This window comes from Condylostylus longicornis, unplaced genomic scaffold (genome assembly GCF_029603195.1).
Source record: "Condylostylus longicornis isolate FDR11 unplaced genomic scaffold, ASM2960319v2 ptg000052l, whole genome shotgun sequence".
NCBI classification, from domain to species: Eukaryota; Metazoa; Arthropoda; class Insecta; order Diptera; family Dolichopodidae; genus Condylostylus; species Condylostylus longicornis.
Window position 1 is genome coordinate 920,106 of NW_026578021.1, and position 26,327 is coordinate 946,432.

Below are 26,327 nucleotides of genomic sequence, written 5' to 3' on the forward strand. Positions count from 1 at the left end.
GGCAGATGAGAGATGACAGATGACAAATGACAGATGACAAATGACAGAAGGCAGATGAGAGATGACAGATGACAGAAGACAGATGACAGATGACAGATGACAGATGACAGATGACAGATGACAGATGACAGATGACAGATGACAGATGACAGATGACAAATGACAGATGTCTGATGACAGATGACAGATGGCAAATGACAGATGACAGATGTCAGATAACAGATGACAGATGACAGATGACATGTGACAGATGACAGATGACAGATGACATGTGACATATGACAGATGGCAGATAACAGATGACAGATGACAGATGACAGATGACATGTGACAAATGACTGATGACAGATGACAGATGACAGACGACAGATGACAGATGACAGATGACCGATGACAGATGACAGATAACAGATGACAGATGACAGATGACAGATGACAGATGACAGATGACAGATGACAGATGACAGATGACAGATGACAGATGACAGATGACAGATGACAGATGACAGATGACAGATGACAGATGACAGATGACAAATGACAGATGACAAATGACAGAAGGCAGATGAGAGATGACAGATGACAGAAGACAGATGACAGATGACAGATGACAGAAGACAGATGACAGATGACAGATGACAGATGACAGATGACAGATGACAGATGACAAATGACAGATGTCTGATGACAGATGACAGATGGCAAATGACAGATGACAGATGTCAGATGACATATGACAGATGACAGATAACACATGACAGATGACAGATGATAGATGACAGGTGACATATGACAGATGGCAGATAACAGATGACAGATGACAGATGACAGATGACATGTGACAAATGACTGATGACAGATGACAGATGACAGACGACAGATGACAGATGACAGATGACCGATGACAGATGACAGATAACAGATGACAGATGACAGATGACAGATGACAGATGACAGATGACAGATGACAGATGACAGATGACAGATGACAGATGACAGATGACAGATGACAGATGACAGATGACAGATGACAGATGACAGATGACAGATGACAAATGACAGATGACAAATGACAGAAGGCAGATGAGAGATGACAGATGACAGAAGACAGATGACAGATGGCAGATGAGGGATGACAGATGACAGATGACAGATGACAGATGACAGATGACAGATGACAGATGACAGATAACAGATGACAGATGACAGATGATAGATGACAGGTGACATATGACAGATGGCAGATAACAGATGACAGATGACAGATGACAGATGACATGTGACAAATGACTGATGACAGATGACAGATGACAGACGACAGATGACAGATGACAGATGACCGATGACAGATGACAGATAACAGATGACAGATGACAGATGACAGATGACAGATGACAGATGACAGATGACAGATGACAGATGACAGATGACAGATGACAGATGACAGATGACAGATGACAGACGACAGATGACAGATGACAGATGACAAATGACAGATGTCTGATGACAGATGACAGATGGCAAATGACAGATGACAGATGTCAGATAACAGATGACAGATGACAGATGACATGTGACAGATGACAGATGACATATGACAGATGACAGATGACAGATAACAGATGACAGATAACAGATGATAGATGACAGGTGACATATGACAGATGGCAGATAACAGATGACAGATGACAGATGACAGATGACATGTGACAAATGACTGATGACAGATGACAGATGACAGACGACAGATGACAGATGACAGATGACCGATGACAGATGACAGATAACAGATGACAGATGACAGATGACAGATGACAGATGACAGATGACAGATGACAGATGACAGATGACAGATGACAGATGACAGATGACAGATGACAGATGACAGATGACAGATGACAGACGACAGATGACAGATGACAGATGACAAATGACAGATGTCTGATGACAGATGACAGATGGCAAATGACAGATGACAGATGTCAGATAACAGATGACAAATGACAGATGACAAATGACAGAAGGCAGATGAGAGATGACAGATGACAGAAGACAGAAGACAGATGACAGATGACAGATGACAGATGACAGATGACAGATGACAGATGACAGATGACAGATGACAGATGACAGATGACAGATGACAGATGACAGATGACAGATGACAGATGACAGATGACAGATGACAGACGACAGATGACAGATGACAGATGACAAATGACAGATGTCTGATGACAGATGACAGATGGCAAATGACAGATGACAGATGTCAGATAACAGATGACAGATGACAGATGACATGTGACAGATGACAGATGACATATGACAGATGACAGATGACAGATAACAGATGACAGATAACAGATGATAGATGACAGGTGACATATGACAGATGGCAGATAACAGATGACAGATGACAGATGACAGATGACAGATGACATGTGACAAATGACAGATGACAGATGACAGACGACAGATGACAGATGACAAATGACAGATGACAAATGACAGAAGGCAGATGAGAGATGACAGATGACAGAAGACAGATGACAGATGACAGATGACAGATGACAGATGACAGATGACAGATGACAGATGACAGATGACAGATGACAGATGACAGATGACAGATGACAGATGACAGATGACAGATGACAGGTGACAGATGACAGACGACAGATGACAGATGACAGATGACAAATGACAGATGTCTGATGACAGATGACAGATGGCAAATGACAGATGACAGATGTCAGATAACAGATGACAGATGACATGTGACAGATGACAGATGACATATGACAGATGACAGATGACAGATAACAGATGACAGATGACAGATGATAGATGACAGGTGACATATGACAGATGGCAGATAACAGATGACAGATGACAGATGACAGATGACAGATGACAGATGACATGTGACAAATGACAGATGACAGATGACAGACGACAGATGACAGATGACAGATGATAGATGACAGGTGACATATGACAGATGGCGTATAACAGATGACAGATGACAGACGACAGATGACAGATGACAGATGACAAATGACAAATGACAAATGACAGATGAAAAATGACAGAAGACAGATGACAGATGAGGGATGACAGATGAGAGATGACACATGGCAGATGACAGATGACATATGACAGATGACAGATGACAGATAACAGATGACAGATGACAGTTGACAGATGATAGATGACAGGTGACATATGACAGATGGCAGATAACAGATGACAGATGACAGATGACAGATGACTGATGACAGACGACAGATGACAGATGACAGATGACAGATGACAGATGACAGATGACAGATGACAGATGACAGATGACGGATGACAGATGACAGATGACAGATGACAGATGACAGATGATAGATGACAGATGACAGATGACAGATGACAGATGACAGATGACAGATGACAGATGACAGATGACAGATGACAGATGACAGATGACGGATGACAGATGACATGTGACAGATGACAGATGACAGATGACAGAAGACAGATGACAGATGACAGATGGCAGATGACAGATGGCAGATGACAGATGACAGATGACAGATGACAGATGACAGATGACAGATGACAGATGACAGATGACAGATGACAGATGACAGATGACAGATGACAGATGACAGATGACAGATGACAGACGACAGATGACAGATGTCTGATGACAGTTGACAGATTGCAGATGACAGATGTCAGATAACAGATGACAGATGACATTGACAGATGACAGATGACATATGACAGATGACAGATGACAGATAACAGATGACAGATGACAGATTACAGATGACAGATGATAGATGACTGGTGACATATGGCAGACGGCAGATAACGGATGACAGATGACAGATAACAGATGATAGATGACAGATGACAGATGACATGTGACAAATGACAGATGACATATGACAGATGACAGATGACAGATAACAGATGACAGATGACAGATGACAGATGACAGATGACAGATGACAGATGACAGATGACAGATGACAGACGACAGATGACAGATGTCTGATGACAGATGACAGATTGCAGATGACAGATGACAGATGTCAGATAACAGATGACAGATGACATTGACAGATGACAGATGACATATGACAGATGACAGATGACAGATAACAGATGACAGATGACAGATTACAGATGACAGATGATAGATGACTGGTGACATATGACAGACGGCAGATAACGGATGACAGATGACAGATGACAGATGATAGATGACAGATGACAGATGACATGTGACAAATGACAGATGACAAATGACAGATGACAGACGACAGATGACAGATGACAGATGACAGACGACAGATGACAGATGACAGATGACAGATGACAGATGACAGATGACAGATGACAGATGACAGATGACAGATGACAGATGACAGATGACAGATGACAGATGACAGATGACAGATGACAGATGACAGATGACAGATGACAGATGACAGATGACAGATGACAGATGATAGATGACAGATGACATGTGACAAATGACAGATGACAAATGACAGATGACAGACGACAGATGACAGATGACAGATGACAGATGACAGATGACAGATGACAGATGACAGATGACAGATGACAGATGACAGATGACAGATGACAGATGACAGATGACAGATGACAGATGACAGATGACAGATGACAGATGACAGATGACAGATGACAGATGACAGATGACAGATGACAGATGACGGATGACAGATGACAGATGACAGATGACAGATGACAGATGACAGATGACAGATGACAGATGTCTGATGACAGATGACAGATGACAGATGGCAGATGAGGGATGACAGATGAGAGATGACAGATGACAGATGACAGATGACTTATGGCAGATGACAGATGACAGATAACAGATGACAGATGACAGATGATAGATGACAGGTGACATATGACAGATGGCAGATAACAGATGACAGATGACAGATGACAGATGACAGATGACAGATGACAGATGACAGATGACAGATGACAGATGACAGATGACAGATGACAGATGACAAATGACAGATGACAGATGACAGATGACAGATGACAGATGACAGATGACAGATGACAGATGACAGATGACAGATGACAAATGATAGATGACAGATGACAGATGACAGATGACAGATGACAGATGACAGATGACAGATGACAGATGACAGATGACAGGTGACAGATGACAGATGACAGATGACAGATGACATGTGACAAATGACAGATGAGAGATGACAGATGACAGATGACAGATGACAGATGACAGATGACAGATGACAGATGACAGATGACAGATGACAGATGACAGATGTCTGATGACAGATGAAAGATGACAGATGGCAGATGAGGGATGACAGATGACAGATGACAGATGACAGATGACAGATTACAGATGGCAGATGACAGATGACAGATGACAGATGACAGATGACAGATAACAGATGACAGATGACAGATGACAGATTACAGATGACAGATGACAGATGACAGATGACATGTGATAAATGACAGAAGACAGATGACAGATGACAGATGACAGATGACATATGACAGATGTCTGATGACAGATGAAAGATGACAGATGGCAGATGAGGGATGACAGATGACAGATGACAAATGACAGATGACAGATGACAGATGACAGATGACAGATGACAGATGACAGATGACAGATGACAGATGACAGATGACAGATGACAGATGACAGACGACAGATGACAGATGACAGATGGCAGATGACAGATGACAGATGACAGATGACAGATGACAGATGACAAATGACAGATAACAGATGACAGATGGCAGATGGCAGATGACAGATGACAGATGACAGATGACAGATGACAGACGACGGATGACAGATGACCGATGTCTGATGACAGATGACAGATTGCAGATAACAGATGTCAGATGACAGATGACAGATGACATGTGACAGATGACACATGACAGATGACAGATGACAAATGACAGATAACAGATGACAGATGACAAATGACAGATGACAGATGACAGATGACAGATGACAGATGACAGACGACGGATGACAGATGACCGATGTCTGATGACAGATGACAGATTGCAGATAACAGATGTCAGATGACAGATAACAGATGACATGTGACAGATGACACATGACATATGACAGATGACAGATGACAGGTAACAGATGACAGATGACAAATGACAGATGACAGACGACAGATAACAGATGACGTGTGACAAATGACAGATGACAGATGACAGATGACAGATGACAGATTACAGATGACAGATGACAGATGACAGATGACAGATGACAGATGACAGATGACAGATAACAGATGACAGATGACAGATGACAGATTACAGATGACAGATGACAGATGACAGATGACATGTGATAAATGACAGAAGACAGATGACAGATGACAGATGACAGATGACATATGACAGATGTCTGATGACAGATGAAAGATGACAGATGGCAGATGAGGGATGACAGATGACAGATGGCAAATGACAGATGACAGATGACAGATGACAGATGACAGATGACAGATGGCAGATGAGGGATGACAGATGACAGATGACAGATGACAGATGACAGATGATAGATGACAGATGACAGATGACAGATGACAGATGACAGATGACAGATGACAGATGACAGATGACAGATGACAGATGACAGATGACAGATGACAGATGACAGATGACAGATGACAGATGACAGATGACAGATGACAGATGACAGATGATAGATGACAGGTGACATATGACAGATGGCAGATAACAGATGACAGATGACAGATGACAGATGACAGACGACAGATGACAGATGACATGTGACAAATGACAGATGACAGATGACAGACGACAGACGACAGACGACAGATGACAGATGACAGATGACAGATGACAGTTGACAGATGACAGATGACAGATGACAGATGACAGAAGTAGTATAGTAGTACTTCTCCGTAGTAAAATATATAAAAAAAATTGGATCGAGTGAAAGGGTATTTACGAGTAGCACTTTTGCAAAGAAACTAATATAAAAAACCAAAAAAAAGCTTTTAAAATAAAAAGCAAAATAAAAAAATAAAAAGCAAAATAAAAAGAAAAATATAAATTGTGGTGAAATATTAACGTAGGTGTAGCTTACATGTTAAGATATAAAATATTTTCGAGTAGTACTTGATCGAGCAAACCAATATAAAAAACAAAAAAAGCTTTAAAAAATAAAAAACAAAATAAAAAGAAAAATATAAATTGTGGTGAAATATTAACGTAGGCGTAGCTTACATGCTAAGATATAAAATATTTTTCGAGTAGTACTTGATCAAGCAAACCAATATAAAAAAAACAAAAAAGCTTTAAAAAATAAAAAGCAAAATAAAAAGAAAAATATAAATTGTGGTGAAATATTAACGTAGGCGTAGCTTACATGCTAAGATATAAAATATTTTTCGAGTGGTACTTGATCGAGCAAACCAATATAAAAAAACAAAAAAAGGTTTAAAAAAATAAAAAGCAAAATGAAAAGAAAAATATAAATCGTGGTGGAATATTAACGTTAACGTAGGCATGCCAATATATAAAATTTTTTGTCTTCCAGCCGGATAAAGAATCTGTTATCTGTAGAGTTAAACAGAATGTATGTAAGTTTTGAATAAAAAACCGATACCTGTTAGTCGAATTAAGAAACGCATTTTGTAAATTTTTTTATTAAAATTTGACTTTTTTTAAAAATTTAGAGAAAATATAATATATAAGAAGCTAATTTTCTGTAATGTTTTCTTTTTATATAAAGATTTGAAGCTTACAAGTTGCTTTTAATATGGGTAATGTGAATTCTAAAATACTTAAAACATATTATGATAAAGATACAGAAAACCTTTATGGTTCAATTAGTAAACTTCACAAGGCTTTAAAACATGATAAAATATCTCTGAAAAAAATTCAAGCTGGGTTGAGGAGTCAACCAACTTATACGTTACATCACCCGGTGAAAACAAAGTTTCCAAGAAATCATTACCTAGTTCAAAAAATTTATCAGTTGTGGGCAATAGATCTTTGTGATTTAAAAATGTTTAAAAAATATAATGATGGTTAAACATTTTTGTTAACAGCAGTTGATGTTTTTTCGAAATTTGCTTGGGTAGTACCTTTAAAACAAAAAAACAGGATCTGAAGTTACAAAAGCCTTTAGTAAAATTATATTAAAAAGTCAACGAAAACCAGAAACGGCTCAATCAGATGAAGGTAGAGAATTCAAAAATATAATATTTAAAAGTTTTTTACAACATAATAATATCAAACAAAGATTTTCAATAATAGCATCAACAAATAAAGCGGCTGTGGTTGAACGATTCAATAGAACGTTAAAAGAAAAGATGTTCAGGTTCTTTACAGAAAGTTCTAGTAAAAGATACATAGACATTTTACCGCAACTCGTTAAAAGTTACAATATTTCTGTACACAGTACCACAAAATTTCGTCCTGCAGAAGTTGAATTAAAACATACTAAAGAAATTTACAACAATTTTAAAAAACGTTTTCAAAAAGACCCTAAATTATTTGTTGACATTTTTGTCGGAGATTTAGTACGAGTACGTAGAAAAAAAGCAACTTTTGAACATGGCTATACAGAAAAATGGACGAAAGAAATTTTTATAGTAAATAAAATTATAAATAGAGAACCTTATCCGTTATTTGTACTGCACGATTTGAAGGGTAAAGAAATAAGCGGAAGATTTTATTTTCAAGAGCTGCAAAAAGTTTATGTTTAAAACATGATTCAATTCCATCACCCGTTTACAATGATAATAGCTGGGCCGTCTGGCTCAGGCAAAACAACATTTATTTGTAATTTGATCAATCAAATGAATAAATTAATTCAGCCTGAAATAGAACATATTATGTGGTGTAATCCAGAAAACAACGCAATGCCGAAAAACCTAAATTTTACCCAAATTGAATATTTTAATGAAATTCCAGAAAATTTAAATAATGATAGCAATATTGCAACAATGATTATTTTGGATGATTTAATGATTGATGCTTACAGTAAAAAAGTTTGCGAACTTTTTACTAAAGGATCTCATCATCGCAACCTATCAATCATGCTTGTATCACAAAATGTTTTTCATCAAGGAAAATTCTGCAGAGATATATCGTTAAATGCAAAGTACTTGGTTCTATTTAAAAATCCACGAGATAAATCGCAAATTTTACCTTTGGCACGACAAATAGTACCAGAAAACATTAAAGAATTTCAAAAGCTATATAATGAGATAACGTCGAAGCCATATAGCTATATTATTTTAGATCTGACGCAAGGTATAAACGATTTATTTCAATTCAGAACTGATATATATGATAATAAAATAAAAAGTTGTGTGTGCTTTTGCACACTAGATCAATTAAAAAATAAAAATTTATGTGAGAAATATGAAACGTTTGATAGCAAACCAGCATATACTGCATACGTTAAAAAAATCTAAAACAAAATTTCGAAATATTTTAATAAAGAATTGTGACTCTGAGGTGATAAAAACTTTGTGTGAAATTTCATTGAACATTCTTAATGGAAATACAAAACTTTCCAAAAACAAATTATTGGGAATAAGAAAATATAAAAATCAACTTCGATATTTAGCTTGCCCAAAAAAATCTATAAACGCTAAACGTAAATTCATTATACAAAAAGGTGGTTTTTTACCAATGTTAATCGGTACAGTTCTATCGGGTTTACTAGGAAAACTAATTTCAAAATATACAAAATGAACAACACATTGCAACGGATGATTGTTATTCAACCAGACTTATACAATAAACTAAAAGAAAATATCATAAACGATAATGAACTCTCGGATATTGATAGAAATATAAAAGCTATTCTATTTAACAAAAAGTTAAATGATAATCAGAAATGGTATTTATATCGTCAAAACTTGATGAAATTTAGTAACAAAAAACGCCAAGGAATGTCAAAGATGCCTGTTAACTCATTAAATAAGCCAATATTATTAGAGTCTAAAGGCACGCAAACACGCGTAAAACCGGCACAAAAAAGTACTAGTGTTCAAACAGATGATATATACCAAAAAAATATTGGTTAACAAACTACATTTTTACCTGAAGAGGAGCTTTTTGAATTTGAACCAATTGAAAATTGGAGTTTAGACGAGTATGATGTCTTTGACGATACTATAAAAGACGAATCATTTCACCGAGATAGAGCACTATCAGTAGCTTCGGAAGGTGCACGTTTAAAGCCACGCAAATCTATTCATACACCAAATATGCGCATGTTTGAAACTGATTCAGGAGATATTATAAGTGTTCCTATTGAAAGCCCTAAAAAACCTTCAAAACGAGTACTTCGATCATCTACAAAAGCAGACGATAAACAGCTAAAACTGAATTTTCCTGTACGTAAGAAGACAAAAGTAAAATCTGATTCTGGTTCATCAACCCAACCAAGGACACGATTCAAATAAATCAGGAAGAGGGTTTTTATATAACTTTATTAAGTGATGCCTCAATAAAATATTTTCCAGAAAATGCTTTATCAAAATTTACAAATAAATTCCCAAAGCATTTTGAGTTAAACAAGAGTAATTGGAAAGTGGGAATTTCTGAAATTTTTTTGAACAATTTTATTCCAAATATATTTGGAGAAGTTTACGAAAAAGCTGCTGTAATATTTATTGGAACAGCAGAAAAAAATTCCATCGGTATTGGAAAAACCTATATTCCTTATAATAAAAATGAACTACAATGTGACTTGAAAACGCTTTTATTACCCACGCTGTTTCAAAATATTGTGGAGCAACAATTGATATTGGAAATCTACAATTTTATTTCAAATGATGCTAACTATGTTTTGGATAACAAATTTAAAATAGATACCACTCATACAGAGTACATAAAACTATGCAGTGAAAGACCTGTGGTCGAAATACGAATACTGGCTGGTACTGGGTATACAGTAAACTTTTTATTAAAAACATGTTTTCAACAAGCACTCGTTGTACAAAAAGAACTTAAAAAATATAAAACTAAAATTATTGAGGTTTATCATATAATAGCAAATACGTTGTTGACGTCTCCGGAAACAAAAACTGATATGTTGTTTGTTTATACCGATATAATAGAACCGCAATATATCGGCGATACAATGACAAGATGTATGAAAACTATAAACACAATCAATCCCTTTGCGGATACAATAATACAATTTGAAAAAGTTCAATATTGCAGTATAGACAAAGATAACTTTGATAGTATTTCAGTTATGATTTGCGATAAATTTGGATATAATATAAATTTCTGCAGAAGTAACATACCTACAAAAATTGTATTGCATTTCAAAAGATATAAATAAGTGGGCAGGTTCATGTCGTTTATTCTTATACGATGAATCTTTCGTATTACAAGTATTATTTAATTCAAGCAGGTAGAGGTATTGATGATATTGGCCCGTTAGTGCAGTCTAGTGTGCAATATCAAAGAGGTCGTGGACTTGGAATTTTTTTGGAGGGTTGTTTAAATATTTAAAACCACTCATATCATCTGGCTTAAATTTGGTAAAACAAGAGACTTTAGATACTGGAATTAATGCTTTATCTGATATTGCTGCTGGAGCAAATCCAAAAGAAGTATTACAAGATAGAGGTAAACAAGCACTAAAAAATTTAAGACGCCGAGCTGTAAACAAATTGAATGAAATGTATGGAAGAGGTATAAGAAGAAGGACTATAAAAAGAACTCATGCAACGAGATTAACTCATTCAAATAAAAAGAAACGTAAAGCCAAGAGCAAACGCAGAAAAATTCACCAAACAGATATTTTTAATTAAAAAACAAGAAAAAAATGAATGAATGCATGAAATCAGAGTTAGATTTATTTGCAACTCCGCCAATACAAACCAATATTTTAAAATCTGAGGAGGTGTCATACAATCCCATTGCTTCTCTGGATAACCCTTCAATAATAGAATTTGTTTCGTTGGGTCACGGCGACACCTACAGGGATTTATCTTCAACATACATAAAACTCAAAGTTCAAATTTTGAAAAAAGATGGAACAGCATGGCATGATGATAAAGGTGCAGATCAGAAAACAATTCAACAACCGAGTGTGCTTAATAATATTTTGCATTCTCTGATTAAGCAATGTAACGTACAACTTAATGGTAAAAATATTACTCCATCAGATGGAAATTACCATTATAGAGCTTATATTGAATCTCTATTAAATTATGGAACTGATGCTGCAACTACTCATTTAGAATGTGCTGGATGGATTTTAGATAAGCCGAATATAGCTAGATCTGACAATAATGGTTCAAAGGAACGTCAAAAACTATATCATAATAGTAACGTTGTTGAGCTTATGGGAAAACTTCATGTGGATATGTTTAATCAACCCACTCATTTAATAAATAATGTGGATATTCGAATTCTTTTTACATTAGAAAAACCAAATTTCTTTCTATTTGCGGATGACTCTGATGAATCACAATTTAAAATTGTAGAGGCTAAATTATTTATGCGGCATGTAACAATAAATCCTAGTGTATTGTTAGCTCACAATGCCGTTCTAGAAAAATCAAATGTTACATATCATTATAAAAGAGTGGAAGTGAAAAATTTTACTATCCCCAGTAATAGTTCGTCAATTTCGCTAGATAATGTTTTTATTGGCCAATTACCAAACACGATTATTTTTTGCATGACTGAAAATGCAGGGTATTCGGGAAAACGATCAAAAAATCCATACAATTTTAAGCATTTTGATATTTCACAATTCATGCTCTATGTTAATGGTGTGCAAGTACCAAACGCTGCCATAGAAACAAGTTTTTCTGATGATAATAATTGCAATACAAGAGCTTATCATACGTTATTCTCTGGAACAGGAATTTATCATAACGATAGAGGACATCAAATAACAAAATCTATGTTTGCAAATGGTTTCTTTTTATTGGCTTTTGATTTAACACCAGATGCATCGGGTAATGAAATTTGCCAACGTTTACTTAATCAAGGAACTATAAGAATCGAAGCAAGATTATCAAAACCAACTCCATCTACATTAACAGCACTTATTTATGGAGAATTTGATTCCAACGTTCAAATAGACAAAAATCGCAATGTCTACACAAATGTATAAATAGAACAATTTTTACAAACTTAAAATTAATCAAGTGTTGTACACTACACAACAAACATGTCTAAAAAAACTTGTGCAATTGTCGATTTGACGTTTTGTACTGATAATACCGATTATATATTTGTTAAGAATGTTACATGTGTTGGAATAAGAGGAAATTCCAAAATAATCACCAAGGAAACAAACTACAAATTTCTACAAAAGAAATTATGCCAAATACCACAAAGAACTATAAATTCGGCAATGTATTTAATGAGCAAGAAAACAAAGAGCTTCGCGGATTTATGGAAAAATTTGATGTTATTATAACAAATGGTCGTTCCAGCATGCAATTTTTAAAACATTATTTAAAAGAGAATACTAAGATTTATGATATTATTTCTTTTGAATCAGCCGATTAATAAGTACAATGAACACTTTAGAAATTAAAAATGTATTGTCGTGTAATCAGCAAACACAAAAATTTTTCAAAGGAGTTTTTCCCCTAGACAAGCTTCCTAAGCATTTTGAAAAACCTGGATTTGTAGTGGTAAATACTGATGTTCATACTAAACCAGGTAAACATTGGATATGCATTTTTGTACCTTTAAATGGATTTATTGAATATTTTGATTCGTATGGACAAGCACCTGTTCAAAAAGAGCTTCACAATTTCTTAAAAAAAGTTCTAAAAAGTTCTTACACTGCCTGCAATTATAAATAATTGCAAGGGGACTATTCAGAAATTTGTGGTCAATATTGCTGCGTATATTTATGGTACAGATGTAAAGGTTATAGCATATCAAGGTTCCTGGATATTTTTAACCGTAACAATCAAAATGTCAATGACAAAACTGTTATGAAATTGTTTAAGAAAATATTCAGGTATACGCCACATATAAACAACACGTTACAAATATGTAGAAAACCGATTTCACAGTTATAGTTTTTGAAAAAAAGTATAAATACCACAGTCCGCATATTTTAAACGATTTATTCAGTTTTGAGATACCTGACTTAAAATGTCTTCTAAAAAAAAGCAACAACTTCCAAGAAGCTAGCAAAAATATCTAAAAAAGGATCATCTAAAATGGAAAATTTACTACTCTCTTACACATATTTTTTGAATACAAAACAAACGTGCAAAATAGTAATAGGTTTTGATTGCAACACTTTTCAGTCAAAAATAGTTTTTCATCGGAATAGTAAGAAACCAGTTCAAGTTTTTTATAACGAATGGCACTCATTTTACAAGCAAGCCAAGAATATGGAGTCAGCTCGAATAATGAACGAAGATCAACCAGTTTGCAGCATCTTGGAGTTCAATCAAGAAGATAAAAAAATCTTTAATATTGAACAAGAAGAATATTGGAAATTGAATGAAATGTTGGATTACATACAAGCCATAATGTCCTATAATAACAATGCTAGTGATAATGTTGCGACATATATTCACAAATACTTTGTAAAATGCAAAGAAAAGGGTGTAACCAAGTTATCTCAGGACGACTTTTACATTCCAATGCAGTTTTCACCTAACCAATGTAATTATAGCAGATTATTCTACGAAGTACCTATGTTTATGGCAGAACAAATATTTTGCTACTTGTATGATTTTAATTTAACTAATGACTCTGAAATATGTAACGTTAATATAACAAGTAAATAAAACATATTCTTTTTTTTAAATCAAATTTTACTTTGTTTTAATAAATGCATGAGTATGTTAATACAATTTTTTACAGCACAACGTTTATTATGACTATTTGAATTTAAATGGATTTGACAAAATGATTCATAATTTGTTAGTTTATTTAAAGCTGGTATATTATTTTCCAAATTAATTATCTGGTTCGGCAAATATTTTTCCAAAAATGTTTTCTTTTCAAGTCCTTTTACATAAATTCTGTTGTAAATCGAAAAACTTTCAATGATAGTAGGGATACAGTTGTAATCAATTAGACCATCACTCCAACTCAAACCGTTTATGTTATCTCTGTTGTAACTGTTTTGTTTTTGTGCTGCAACAGAAAGTTCTTCATATGGATAAGGTGATCTAAAGTAATACACGGTAGTAAAAACTGATTTGTTGTGGTTAATCGCCATTTCCTTTAGATAATATTGATTGTTGCTTCCAACAATGAATTGTAAGTCAGCTATTAAATATTTTTTTTCCATATTTCTTGTGGACATTTGAAATTAAAATGAATTTTTATTAAGAACAACTTACCAATTTATACAGAATTTAATTCAAACCAATATTTTTTTGGTATATATCATCTGTTTGAACACTAGTACTTTTTTGTGCCGGTTTTACGCGTGTTTGCGTGCCTTTAGACTCTAATAATATTGGCTTATTTAATGAGTTAACAGGCGTCTTTGACATTCCTTGGCGTTTTTCGTTACTAAATTTCATTTCTGATTATCATTTAACTTTTTGTTAAATAGAATAGCTTTTATATTTCTATCAATATCCGAGAGTTCATTATCGTTTATGATATTTTCTTTTAGTTTATTGTATAAGTCTGGTTGAATAACAATCATCCGTTGCAATGTGTTGCTCATTTTGTATATTTTGAAATTAGTTTTCCTAGTAAACCCGATAGAACTGTACCGATTAACATTGGTAAAAAACCACCTTTTTGTATAATGAATTTACGTTAAATGTTGTTTTGCCTGAGCCAAACGGCCCAGCTATTATCATTGTAAACGGGTGATGGAATTGAATCATGTTTTAAACATAAACTTTTTGCAGCTCTTGATAATAAAATCTTCCGCTTATTTCTTTACCCTTCAAATCGTGCAGTACAAATAACGGATAAGGTTCTCTATTTATAATTTTATTTACTATAAAAATTTCTTTCGTCCATTTTTCTGTATAGCCATGTTCAAAAGTTGCTTTTTTTCTACGTACTCGTACTAAATCTCCGACAAAAATGTCAACAAATAATTTAGGGTCTTTTTGAAAACGTTTTTTAAAATTGTTGTAAATTTCTTTAGTATGTTTTAATTCAACTTCTGCAGGACGAAATTTTGTGGTACTGTGTACAGAAATATTGTAACTTTTAACGAGTTGCGGTAAAATGTCTATGTATCTTTTACTAGAACTTTCTGTAAAGAACCTGAACATCTTTTCTTTTAACGTTCTATTGAATCGTTCAACCACAGCCGCTTTATTTGTTGATGCTATTATTGGAAATCTTTGTTTGATATTATTATGTTGTAAAAAATTTTTAAATATTATATTTTTGAATTCTCTACCTTCATCGATTGAGCCGTTTCTGGTTTTCGTTGACTTTTTAATATAATTTTACTAAAGGCTTTTGTAACTTCAGATCCTGTTTTTTGTTTTAAAGGTACTACCCAAGCAAATTTCGAAAAAACATCAATTGCTGTTAACAAAAATGTGTAACCATCATTATATTTTTTAAACATTTTTAAATCACAAAGATCTATTTCCCACAACTGATCAATTTTTTGAACTAGGTAATGATTTCTTGGAAACTTTGTTTTCACCGGGTGATGTAACGTATAAGTTGGTTGACTCCTCAACCCAGCTTGAATTTTTTTCAGAGATATTTTATCATGTTTTAAAGCCTTGTGAAGTTTACTAATTGAACCATAAAGGTTTTCTGTATCTTTATCATAATATGTTTTAAGTATTTTAGAATTCACATTACCCATATTAAAAGCAACTTGTAAGCTTCAAATCTTTATATAAAAAGAAAACATTACAGAAAATTAACTTCTTATATATTATATTTTCTCTAAATTTTTAAAAAAAGTCAAATTTTAATAAAAAAATTTACAAAATGCGTTTCTTAATTCGACTAACAGGTATCGGTTTTTTATTCAAAATTTACATACATTCTGTTTAACTCTATAAACAACAGATTCTTTATCCATTCAAAACTTACATACATTCTGTTTAACTCTACAGATAACAGATTCTTTATCCGGTTGGAAGACAAAAAATTTTATATCTTGGCATGTTTATTATTATATTAAATTTTATATCTTTACGTTAATATTCCACCACGATTTATATTTTTCTTTTCATTTTGCTTTTTATTTTTTTAAACCTTTTTTTGTTTTTTTATATTGGTTTGCTCGATCAAGTACCACTCGAAAAATATTTCATATCTTAGCATGTTAGCTAAGCCTACGTTAATATTTCACCACAATTTATATTTTTCTTTTTATATTGCTTTTTATTTTTTAAAGCTTTTTTGTTTTTTTTATATTGGTTTGCTTGATCAAGTACTACTCGAAAAATATTTTATATCTTAGCATGTAAGCTACGCCTACGTTAATATTTCACCACAATTTATATTTTTCTTTTTATTTTGCTTTTTATTTTTTTATTTTGCTTTTTATTTTAAAAGCTTATTTTTGGTTTTTTATATTAGTTTCTTAGCAAAAGTGCTACTCGTAAATACCCTTTCACTCGATCCAATTTTTTTTTTATATATTTTACTACGGAGAAGTACTAATATACTACTGACAGATGACAGATGACAGATGACAGATGACAGATGACAGATGACAGATGACAGATGACAGATGACAGATGACAGATGACAGATGACAGATGACATATGACAGATGACAGATGACAGATAACAGATGACAGATGACAGATTACAGATGACAGATGATAGATGACAGGTGACATATGACAGACGGCAGATAACGGATGACAGATGACAGATGACAGATGATAGATGACAGATGACAGATGACATGTGACAAATGACAGATGACAAATGACAGATGACAGATGACAGATGACAAATGACAGATGACAGATGACAGATGACAAATGACAGATGACAGATGACAGATGACAGATGACAGATGACAGATGACAGATGACAGATGACAGATGAAAGATGACAGATGACAGTTGACAGATGACAGATGACAGATGACAGATGACAGATGACAGATGACATGTGACAGATGACAGATGACAGATGACAGATGACAGATGACAGATGACAGATGACAGATGACAGATGACAGATGACAGATGACAGATGACAGATGACAGATGACAGATGACAGATGACAGATGACAGATGACAGATGACAGATGACAGATGACAGATGACAGATGACAGATGACAGATGACAGATGACAGATGACAAATGACAGATGACAAATGACAAAAGACAGATGACAGATGACAGGTGACAGATGACAGATGACAGATGACAGATAACAAATGACAAATGACAGATGACAGATGACAGAAGACAGATGACAGATGACAGATGACAGATGACAGATGACAGGTGACAGATGGCAGATAACAGATGACAGATGACAGATGACAGATGACAGATGACAGATGACAGATGACAGATGACAGATGACAGATGACAGATGACAGATGACAGATGACAGATGACAGATGACAGATGACAGATGACAGATGACAGATGACAGATGACAAATGACAGATGACAAATGACAGATGACAAATAACAGAAGCCAGATGACAGATGACAGATGACAGATGACAGATGACAGATGACAGATGACAGATGACAGATGACAGATGACAGATGACAGAAGACAGATGACAGATGACAGATGACAGATGACAGATGACAGATGACAGATGACAGATGACAGATGATAGATGACAGGTGACATATGACAGATGGCGTATAACAGATGACAGATGACAGACGACAGATGACAGATGGCAGATGACAAATGACAAATGACAAATGAAAGATGAAAAATGACAGAAGACAGATGACAGATGAGGGATGACAGATGAGAAATGACACATGGCAGATGACAGATGACATATGACAGATGACAGATGACAGATAACAGATGACAGATGACAGATGATAGATGACAGGTGACATATGACAGATGGCAGATAACAGATGACAGATGACAGATGACAGATGACAGATGACAGATGACATGTGATAAATGACAGAAGACAGATGACAGATGACAGATGACAGATGACAGATTACAGATGACAGATGACAGATGACAGATGACAGATGACAGATGACAGATGACAGATAACAGATGACAGATGACAGATGACAGATTACAGATGACAGATGACAGATGACAGATGACATGTGATAAATGACAGAAGACAGATGACAGATGACAGATGACAGATGACATATGACAGATGTCTGATGACAGATGAAAGATGACAGATGGCAGATGAGGGATGACAGATGACAGATGGCAAATGACAGATGACAGATGACAGATGACAGATGACAGATGACAGATGGCAGATGAGGGATGACAGATGACAGATGACAGATGACAGATGACAGATGATAGATGACAGATGACAGATGACAGATGACAGATGACAGATGACAGATGACAGATGACAGATGACAGATGACAGATGACAGATGACAGATGACAGATGACAGATGACAGATGACAGATGACAGATGACAGATGACAGATGACAGATGACAGATGATAGATGACAGGTGACATATGACAGATGGCAGATAACAGATGACAGATGACAGATGACAGATGACAGACGACAGATGACAGATGACATGTGACAAATGACAGATGACAGATGACAGACGACAGACGACAGACGACAGATGACAGATGACAGATGACAGATGACAGTTGACAGATGACAGATGACAGATGACAGATGACAGAAGTAGTATAGTAGTACTTCTCCGTAGTAAAATATATAAAAAAAATTGGATCGAGTGAAAGGGTATTTACGAGTAGCACTTTTGCAAAGAAACTAATATAAAAAACCAAAAAAAAGCTTTTAAAATAAAAAGCAAAATAAAAAAATAAAAAGCAAAATAAAAAGAAAAATATAAATTGTGGTGAAATATTAACGTAGGTGTAGCTTACATGTTAAGATATAAAATATTTTCGAGTAGTACTTGATCGAGCAAACCAATATAAAAAACAAAAAAAGCTTTAAAAAATAAAAAACAAAATAAAAAGAAAAATATAAATTGTGGTGAAATATTAACGTAGGCGTAGCTTACATGCTAAGATATAAAATATTTTTCGAGTAGTACTTGATCAAGCAAACCAATATAAAAAAAACAAAAAAGCTTTAAAAAATAAAAAGCAAAATAAAAAGAAAAATATAAATTGTGGTGAAATATTAACGTAGGCGTAGCTTACATGCTAAGATATAAAATATTTTTCGAGTGGTACTTGATCGAGCAAACCAATATAAAAAAACAAAAAAAGGTTTAAAAAAATAAAAAGCAAAATGAAAAGAAAAATATAAATCGTGGTGGAATATTAACGTTAACGTAGGCATGCCAATATATAAAATTTTTTGTCTTCCAGCCGGATAAAGAATCTGTTATCTGTAGAGTTAAACAGAATGTATGTAAGTTTTGAATAAAAAACCGATACCTGTTAGTCGAATTAAGAAACGCATTTTGTAAATTTTTTTATTAAAATTTGACTTTTTTTAAAAATTTAGAGAAAATATAATATATAAGAAGCTAATTTTCTGTAATGTTTTCTTTTTATATAAAGATTTGAAGCTTACAAGTTGCTTTTAATATGGGTAATGTGAATTCTAAAATACTTAAAACATATTATGATAAAGATACAGAAAACCTTTATGGTTCAATTAGTAAACTTCACAAGGCTTTAAAACATGATAAAATATCTCTGAAAAAAATTCAAGCTGGGTTGAGGAGTCAACCAACTTATACGTTACATCACCCGGTGAAAACAAAGTTTCCAAGAAATCATTACCTAGTTCAAAAAATTGATCAGTTGTGGGAAATAGATCTTTGTGATTTAAAAATGTTTAAAAAATATAATGATGGTTAAACATTTTTGTTAACAGCAGTTGATGTTTTTTCGAAATTTGCTTGGGTAGTACCTTTAAAACAAAAAAACAGGATCTGAAGTTACAAAAGCCTTTAGTAAAATTATATTAAAAAGTCAACGAAAACCAGAAACGGCTCAATCAGATGAAGGTAGAGAATTCAAAAATATAATATTTAAAAGTTTTTTACAACATAATAATATCAAACAAAGATTTTCAATAATAGCATCAACAAATAAAGCGGCTGTGGTTGAACGATTCAATAGAACGTTAAAAGAAAAGATGTTCAGGTTCTTTACAGAAAGTTCTAGTAAAAGATACATAGACATTTTACCGCAACTCGTTAAAAGTTACAATATTTCTGTACACAGTACCACAAAATTTCGTCCTGCAGAAGTTGAATTAAAACATACTAAAGAAATTTACAACAATTTTAAAAAACGTTTTCAAAAAGACCCTAAATTATTTGTTGACATTTTTGTCGGAGATTTAGTACGAGTACGTAGAAAAAAAGCAACTTTTGAACATGGCTATACAGAAAAATGGACGAAAGAAATTTTTATAGTAAATAAAATTATAAATAGAGAACCTTATCCGTTATTTGTACTGCACGATTTGAAGGGTAAAGAAATAAGCGGAAGATTTTATTTTCAAGAGCTGCAAAAAGTTTATGTTTAAAACATGATTCAATTCCATCACCCGTTTACAATGATAATAGCTGGGCCGTCTGGCTCAGGCAAAACAACATTTATTTGTAATTTGATCAATCAAATGAATAAATTAATTCAGCCTGAAATAGAACATATTATGTGGTGTAATCCAGAAAACAACGCAATGCCGAAAAACCTAAATTTTACCCAAATTGAATATTTTAATGAAATTCCAGAAAATTTAAATAATGATAGCAATATTGCAACAATGATTATTTTGGATGATTTAATGATTGATGCTTACAGTAAAAAAGTTTGCGAACTTTTTACTAAAGGATCTCATCATCGCAACCTATCAATCATGCTTGTATCACAAAATGTTTTTCATCAAGGAAAATTCTGCAGAGATATATCGTTAAATGCAAAGTACTTGGTTCTATTTAAAAATCCACGAGATAAATCGCAAATTTTACCTTTGGCACGACAAATAGTACCAGAAAACATTAAAGAATTTCAAAAGCTATATAATGAGATAACGTCGAAGCCATATAGCTATATTATTTTAGATCTGACGCAAGGTATAAACGATTTATTTCAATTCAGAACTGATATATATGATAATAAAATAAAAAGTTGTGTGTGCTTTTGCACACTAGATCAATTAAAAAATAAAAATTTATGTGAGAAATATGAAACGTTTGATAGCAAACCAGCATATACTGCATACGTTAAAAAAATCTAAAACAAAATTTCGAAATATTTTAATAAAGAATTGTGACTCTGAGGTGATAAAAACTTTGTGTGAAATTTCATTGAACATTCTTAATGGAAATACAAAACTTTCCAAAAACAAATTATTGGGAATAAGAAAATATAAAAATCAACTTCGATATTTAGCTTGCCCAAAAAAATCTATAAACGCTAAACGTAAATTCATTATACAAAAAGGTGGTTTTTTACCAATGTTAATCGGTACAGTTCTATCGGGTTTACTAGGAAAACTAATTTCAAAATATACAAAATGAACAACACATTGCAACGGATGATTGTTATTCAACCAGACTTATACAATAAACTAAAAGAAAATATCATAAACGATAATGAACTCTCGGATATTGATAGAAATATAAAAGCTATTCTATTTAACAAAAAGTTAAATGATAATCAGAAATGAAATTTAGTAACGAAAAACGCCAAGCAATGTCAAAGACGCCTGTTAACTCATTAAATAAGCCAATATTATTAGAGTCTAAAGGCACGCAAACACGCGTAAAACCGGCACAAAAAAGTACTAGTGTTCAAACAGATGATATATACCAAAAAAATATTGGTTAACAAACTACATTTTTACCTGAAGAGGAGCTTTTTGAATTTGAACCAATTGAAAATTGGAGTTTAGACGAGTATGATGTCTTTGACGATACTATAAAAGACGAATCATTTCACCACCACGCAAATCTATTCATACACCAAATATGCGCATGTTTGAAACTGATTCAGGAAATATTATAAGTGTTCCTATTGAAAGCCCTAAAAAACCTTCAAAACGAGTACTTCGATCATCTACAAAAGCAGACGATAAACAGCTAAAACTGAATTTTCCTGTACGTAAGAAGACAAAAGTAAAATCTGATTCTGGTTCATCAACCCAACCAAGGACACGATTCAAATAAATCAGGAAGAGGGTTTTTATATAACTTTATTAAGTGATGCCTCAATAAAATATTTTCCAGAAAATGCTTTATCAAAATTTACAAATAAATTCCCAAAGCATTTTGAGTTAAACAAGAGTAATTGGAAAGTGGGAATTTCTGAAATTTTTTTGAACAATTTTATTCCAAATATATTTGGAGAAGTTTACGAAAAAGCTGCTGTAATATTTATTGGAACAGCAGAAAAAAATTCCATCGGTATTGGAAAAACCTATATTCCTTATAATAAAAATGAACTACAATGTGACTTGAAAACGCTTTTATTACCCACGCTGTTTCAAAATATTGTGGAGCAACAATTGATATTGGAAATCTACAATTTTATTTCAAATGATGCTAACTATGTTTTGGATAACAAATTTAAAATAGATACCACTCATACAGAGTACATAAAACTATGCAGTGAAAGACCTGTGGTCGAAATACGAATACTGGCTGGTACTGGGTATACAGTAAACTTTTTATTAAAAACATGTTTTCAACAAGCACTCGTTGTACAAAAAGAACTTAAAAAATATAAAACTAAAATTATTGAGGTTTATCATATAATAGCAAATACGTTGTTGACGTCTCCGGAAACAAAAACTGATATGTTGTTTGTTTATACCGATATAATAGAACCGCAATATATCGGCGATACAATGACAAGATGTATGAAAACTGTAAACACAATCAATCCCTTTGCGGATACAATAATACAATTTGAAAAAGTTCAATATTGCAGTATAGACAAAGATAACTTTGATAGTATTTCAGTTATAATTTGCGATAAATTTGGATATAATATAAATTTCTGCAGAAGTAACATACCTACAAAAATTGTATTGCATTTCAAAAGATATAAATAAGTGGGCAGGTTCATGTCGTTTATTCTTATACGATGAATCTTTCGTATTACAAGTATTATTTAATTCAAGCAGGTAGAGGTATTGATGATATTGGCCCGTTAGTGCAGTCTAGTGTGCAATATCAAAGAGGTCGTGGACTTGGAATTTTTTTGGAGGGTTGTTTAAATATTTAAAACCACTCATATCATCTGGCTTAAATTTGGTAAAACAAGAGACTTTAGATACTGGAATTAATGCTTTATCTGATATTGCTGCTGGAGCAAATCCAAAAGAAGTATTACAAGATAGAGGTAAACAAGCACTAAAAAATTTAAGACGCCGAGCTGTAAACAAATTGAATGAAATGTATGGAAGAGGTATAAGAAGAAGGACTATAAAAAGAACTCATGCAACGAGATTAACTCATTCAAATAAAAAGAAACGTAAAGCCAAGAGCAAACGCAGAAAAATTCACCAAACAGATATTTTTAATTAAAAAACAAGAAAAAAATGAATGAATGCATGAAATCAGAGTTAGATTTATTTGCAACTCCGCCAATACAAACCAATATTTTAAAATCTGAGGAGGTGTCATACAATACCATTGCTTCTCTGGATAACCCTTCAATAATAGAATTTGTTTCGTTGGGTCACGGCGACACCTACAGGGATTTATCTTCAACATACATAAAACTCAAAGTTCAAATTTTGAAAAAAGATGGAACAGCATGGCATGATGATAAAGGTGCAGATCAGAAAACAATTCAACAACCGAGTGTGCTTAATAATATTTTGCATTCTCTGATTAAGCAATGTAACGTACAACTTAATGGTAAAAATATTACTCCATCAGATGGAAATTACCATTATAGAGCTTATATTGAATCTCTATTAAATTATGGAACTGATGCTGCAACTACTCATTTAGAATGTGCTGGATGGATTTTAGATAAGCCGAATATAGCTAGATCTGACAATAATGGTTCAAAGGAACGTCAAAAACTATATCATAATAGTAACGTTGTTGAGCTTATGGGAAAACTTCATGTGGATATGTTTAATCAACCCACTCATTTAATAAATAATGTGGATATTCGAATTCTTTTTACATTAGAAAAACCAAATTTCTTTCTATTTGCGGATGACTCTGATGAATCACAATTTAAAATTGTAGAGGCTAAATTATTTATGCGGCATGTAACAATAAATCCTAGTGTATTGTTAGCTCACAATGCCGTTCTAGAAAAATCAAATGTTACATATCATTATAAAAGAGTGGAAGTGAAAAATTTTACTATCCCCAGTAATAGTTCGTCAATTTCGCTAGATAATGTTTTTATTGGCCAATTACCAAACACGATTATTTTTTGCATGACTGAAAATGCAGGGTATTCGGGAAAACGATCAAAAAATCCATACAATTTTAAGCATTTTGATATTTCACAATTCATGCTCTATGTTAATGGTGTGCAAGTACCAAACGCTGCCATAGAAACAAGTTTTTCTGATGATAATAATTGCAATACAAGAGCTTATCATACGTTATTCTCTGGAACAGGAATTTATCATAACGATAGAGGACATCAAATAACAAAATCTATGTTTGCAAATGGTTTCTTTTTATTGGCTTTTGATTTAACACCAGATGCATCGGGTAATGAAATTTGCCAACGTTTACTTAATCAAGGAACTATAAGAATCGAAGCAAGATTATCAAAACCAACTCCATCTACATTAACAGCACTTATTTATGGAGAATTTGATTCCAACGTTCAAATAGACAAAAATCGCAATGTCTACGCAAATGTATAAATAGAACAATTTTTACAAACTTAAAATTAATCAAGTGTTGTACACTACACAACAAACATGTCTAAAAAAACTTGTGCAATTGTCGATTTGACGTTTTGTACTGATAATACCGATTATATATTTGTTAAGAATGTTACATGTGTTGGAATAAGAGGAAATTCCAAAATAATCACCAAGGAAACAAACTACAAATTTCTACAAAAGAAATTATGCCAAATACCACAAAGAACTATAAATTCGGCAATGTATTTAATGAGCAAGAAAACAAAGAGCTTCGCGGATTTATGGAAAAATTTGATGTTATT

At 33.4% G+C, this 26,327-nt stretch overlaps 3 protein-coding genes across 3 annotated transcripts; all 3 read left to right on the top strand.

Moving 5' to 3' along the window:
• Positions 1-11,899: 11,899 nt before the first annotated feature.
• On the top strand, positions 11,900-13,201 carry LOC129611564 (uncharacterized protein F54H12.2-like). Its single transcript, XM_055524760.1, has one exon. The coding sequence runs from the start codon at positions 11,900-11,902 to the stop codon at positions 13,199-13,201; it is 1,302 nt and encodes a 433-aa protein (XP_055380735.1).
• A 7,546-nt stretch (positions 13,202-20,747) lies between these two features.
• Positions 20,748-21,699, top strand: LOC129611565 (uncharacterized). Its single transcript, XM_055524761.1, has 3 exons — positions 20,748-20,751; positions 20,794-20,985; positions 21,248-21,699. Exons 1-3 carry the CDS (start codon positions 20,748-20,750, stop codon positions 21,697-21,699), a joined length of 648 nt encoding a protein of 215 aa, XP_055380736.1.
• A 3,021-nt stretch (positions 21,700-24,720) lies between these two features.
• LOC129611566 (uncharacterized protein F54H12.2-like) lies at positions 24,721-26,022 on the top strand. The gene has a single exon (XM_055524762.1). It carries the CDS (start codon positions 24,721-24,723, stop codon positions 26,020-26,022), a length of 1,302 nt encoding a protein of 433 aa, XP_055380737.1.
• Positions 26,023-26,327: the final 305 nt, after the last annotated feature.

Bases quoted from the DNA above. Each gene is read 5' to 3' on its own strand.
- LOC129611564 (XM_055524760.1), top strand. From the start codon at position 11,900: ATGAATGAATGCATGAAATCAGAGTTAGATTTATTTGCAACTCCGCCA.
- LOC129611565 (XM_055524761.1), top strand. The intron at 20,986-21,247 runs GTGATTTAAAAA...TTTCAATAATAG, and splicing joins GTTGTGGGAAATAGATCTTT to CATCAACAAATAAAGCGGCT.
- LOC129611566 (XM_055524762.1), top strand. From the start codon at position 24,721: ATGAATGAATGCATGAAATCAGAGTTAGATTTATTTGCAACTCCGCCA.